The sequence below is a fragment of the Volvox carteri genome, assembly GCF_000143455.1.
Source record: "Volvox carteri f. nagariensis unplaced genomic scaffold VOLCAscaffold_96, whole genome shotgun sequence".
NCBI lineage: Eukaryota > Viridiplantae > Chlorophyta > Chlorophyceae > Chlamydomonadales > Volvocaceae > Volvox > Volvox carteri.
This window is the reverse complement of record NW_003307639.1, coordinates 198,115-200,624: the sequence shown is the minus strand read 5'-3', so window position 1 is coordinate 200,624 and position 2,510 is coordinate 198,115. Positions and strand designations below refer to the sequence as shown.

General features: G+C 56.7%; 2 protein-coding genes across 2 annotated transcripts in view; one reads left to right on the top strand and one right to left on the bottom strand.

Annotated features, from left to right (window-relative positions):
- Positions 1-195: 195 nt before the first annotated feature.
- Positions 196-1,766, top strand: VOLCADRAFT_108174 (uncharacterized protein; the record flags this gene model as incomplete). Its single annotated transcript, XM_002958505.1, has 4 exons — positions 196-266; positions 331-391; positions 608-1,218; positions 1,322-1,766. The coding sequence occupies 3 exons, from the start codon at positions 196-198 to the stop codon at positions 953-955; spliced, it is 480 nt and encodes a 159-aa protein (XP_002958551.1). The 3' UTR covers positions 956-1,218; positions 1,322-1,766.
- A 171-nt stretch (positions 1,767-1,937) lies between these two features.
- The window catches only part of VOLCADRAFT_99819 (uncharacterized protein), a gene marked incomplete at both ends in the record, with an annotated part of 30,227 nt that continues 29,654 nt past the window's right edge, over positions 1,938-2,510 (bottom strand). Inside the window, 2 exons of the mRNA XM_002958487.1 lie at positions 1,938-1,984; positions 2,078-2,376. Of these exons, the coding sequence (XP_002958533.1) occupies positions 1,938-1,984; positions 2,078-2,376 (346 nt within the window). The remainder of the gene's footprint in view (positions 1,985-2,077; positions 2,377-2,510) is intronic.

The window sequence follows — 2,510 nt, the reverse complement described above, 5'->3', positions numbered from 1 at the left end:
AAGAGTAGGAGCTCCACATGAGGCAGTTTGCCGATTTTCGTGAATGGAGTCTGACTTGAGCTGCTGCCTTATGAATGGTATTTGACTTGGGCTGTTGCTGGTGCAACTGCGCATGTGTATCAACATAGCAACACCCCGGCATTCATATTATAGCACTGCTGCCGCGGAGTGCTGCTGTTCTTAGCGTGACCAATCATGCAGGCAGGCATGCCTCTTGTGCTGTGCATGGCTCTGGCCCTCTTACCACCTCGCCTTGCACAATGCTTGTAAGCTTCATGCAACAATGCTCTGCTCGCAGATTGCCGTGCACTGCCCCGACGCGGACCGCAGGGTGTTGGTGGACTCAACGGTGGTGCGCATCAATCCCATCCAAGACGTTGCCATCCTCGAGGTGTGCCAGTGTGCGGGTCGGTTAAGCCTACAGTAGCGGCAATTGAGCTTACTTCTGCACATGTAGCACCCTTGCACCTTTCCTCCCCAAGCCCTTTCCTTGCCTAGATTCCCACAAGTCAAGGTCCATGCAAGCTCAAGCTGGAGCATTAAAGCACTCACAATTCGCAACATAGTCAACCGCCTGTGATGTTACTTCACTGGTATTGACCTTCAGGTGCAGCGCAAGCTGGTGCCCCCGGTGCTGGACTGTGGTGTCTCGGCTGGCGACAAGTACTACGTCCACGGCCAGTCCACGCAGGCACAAGCGGACGCCACATCCATCAGCCACGGCATGGTGGCGGCGACCGAGCTGGATGCGCACAGCCACATCCGCGGTGATATTGTTGCGGGTGCCGGTGATTCAGGTGGCGGCTGCTTCTCGGTCGACACCGGCAAGCTTGTGGCCATGGTGGTCGGGTCTGACACTCGTACAAACAAAGCCATCCTGGTGCCCAGTGCAGTCATATGCAGCATCCTGTCAGACCTGTCGGCGACCTTGGGGGCTGCAGGAGCAGCCACCTGAGCATACAGTGTCCAGCTGACAATGTACCCGGTGTGGTGATGGGTGGCCAGAGCAAGCTAGCCTGTCGCCAGGATGGGAGGCAGGGCTGCTGTGTGTGTCTGTTGACCTGACCGCGGCATACTCTGGTCGCCTGGCTGGTTGTGTGGGTGGGTAGGTTCAACTGAGAGTGCGTGCAGCGGAGTGGCAGGTTGGGCTCAGGAGTGGCGGTGCCCAGTTGTGGTGGAGGCGGCATCCAGCAGCGGCTGCTGGTGGTGCTGACTGACGGTGCTGGTGGTGCTGTGCTGCCCACAACGAGTGCCAGTGACGTCCGTAGTGCGGGTGACGTCCGTGGTGCCGGTGACGTCCGTGGTGCGGGTGATGTCCGTCCATAATGTCCGAGGATGGGCTACAACGCGACACCTTCATTCCGACCCATTTAGACCCATTTAGCCTAGCCAACACCGCCCCCTGTTACTGACATGTATGGGTGGCCTGTGGCCTTCCGGGGCACGCCAACCATGTCCCATCAAATCTGGTTCGGAGTCTTAGTGGGGATTCAGTTAATCAGTGGTTGTACGATTGTGGATTGAGACCGGTGGGCCAAACGGGAGGTAGGCGTGACTACCCTGCTGCTCGAGGTTAGTCGCTTTCAGGCAACCCTGGCACGTTATGGCATGGGGTGCGCTGGGAGAATGAGAACAAGGAGACCATGTGGCGTCTCGCCGTGAATGGCATGCCCCTACCTGGCTTGTTTGGTGGGCTCGTTACACCTCTCTGAGTAATGCAACCGAGATGCAACAGACACACACACACATGTATACACATACATCTCCTTCCAGGCCAACAAGCAAGCATTACGTCATCTCTTCACCTGTCCCACACGTACCCTCGCTTCCAGGTGAACCCCGGCCTGGATGATATATATTTGAAACAAGAACTGTGCATGTGCCTATGTTGATCGCCTACCAGGCCTACTTAGTCAAGTAGGTAGACAGCCAGCTATCTAGCTAGTCAAACCAGCCACTTGGCCGACTGCATTCAACACGCACACTGTTACATGAGATGAGCAGGGATACAATGTGCATGTGTGTGATGCTGAGTCCCTGTATGGAGCAGGAACATTAGCCAGCAACTGCAACTTACCGGAGATCATGCTGAGGTAGCGGACCCTGTTCAGCAAGCCCTGGTGCTGCAAGCCGTGCAGACAGCCTAGGCCCAGGGTAGTGGCTATCGGAGCCTTATCACCCAGCCCCGGCAAGGTGAAGTCCGGGTCGTCAAGCTCTGGAAAGCAGATGGTGCCATCCAGGCGAGCAGGCCAGGCCTTGACAGACGTAGTATGAGGGTGAGAGAATATGCCGAGCAATGACCTCGCCTCAGCTGCGACACCGGCCACAACAGCGGAGGCAACATTTTTCTGATCCCCGTAAGCTTCAGTGGGAACCCTGTCTAATCCATCAAAAGCCTTGGACAAGCCCGCAGAAGTGTCATCGACAACGGCGGTAATGGCACTTGTTTCGGTGCCTGAAGCGGTGCTGGCCTTGAGTATTGTCGGTTTGTCCTCCGTAAGGGGGGTGAC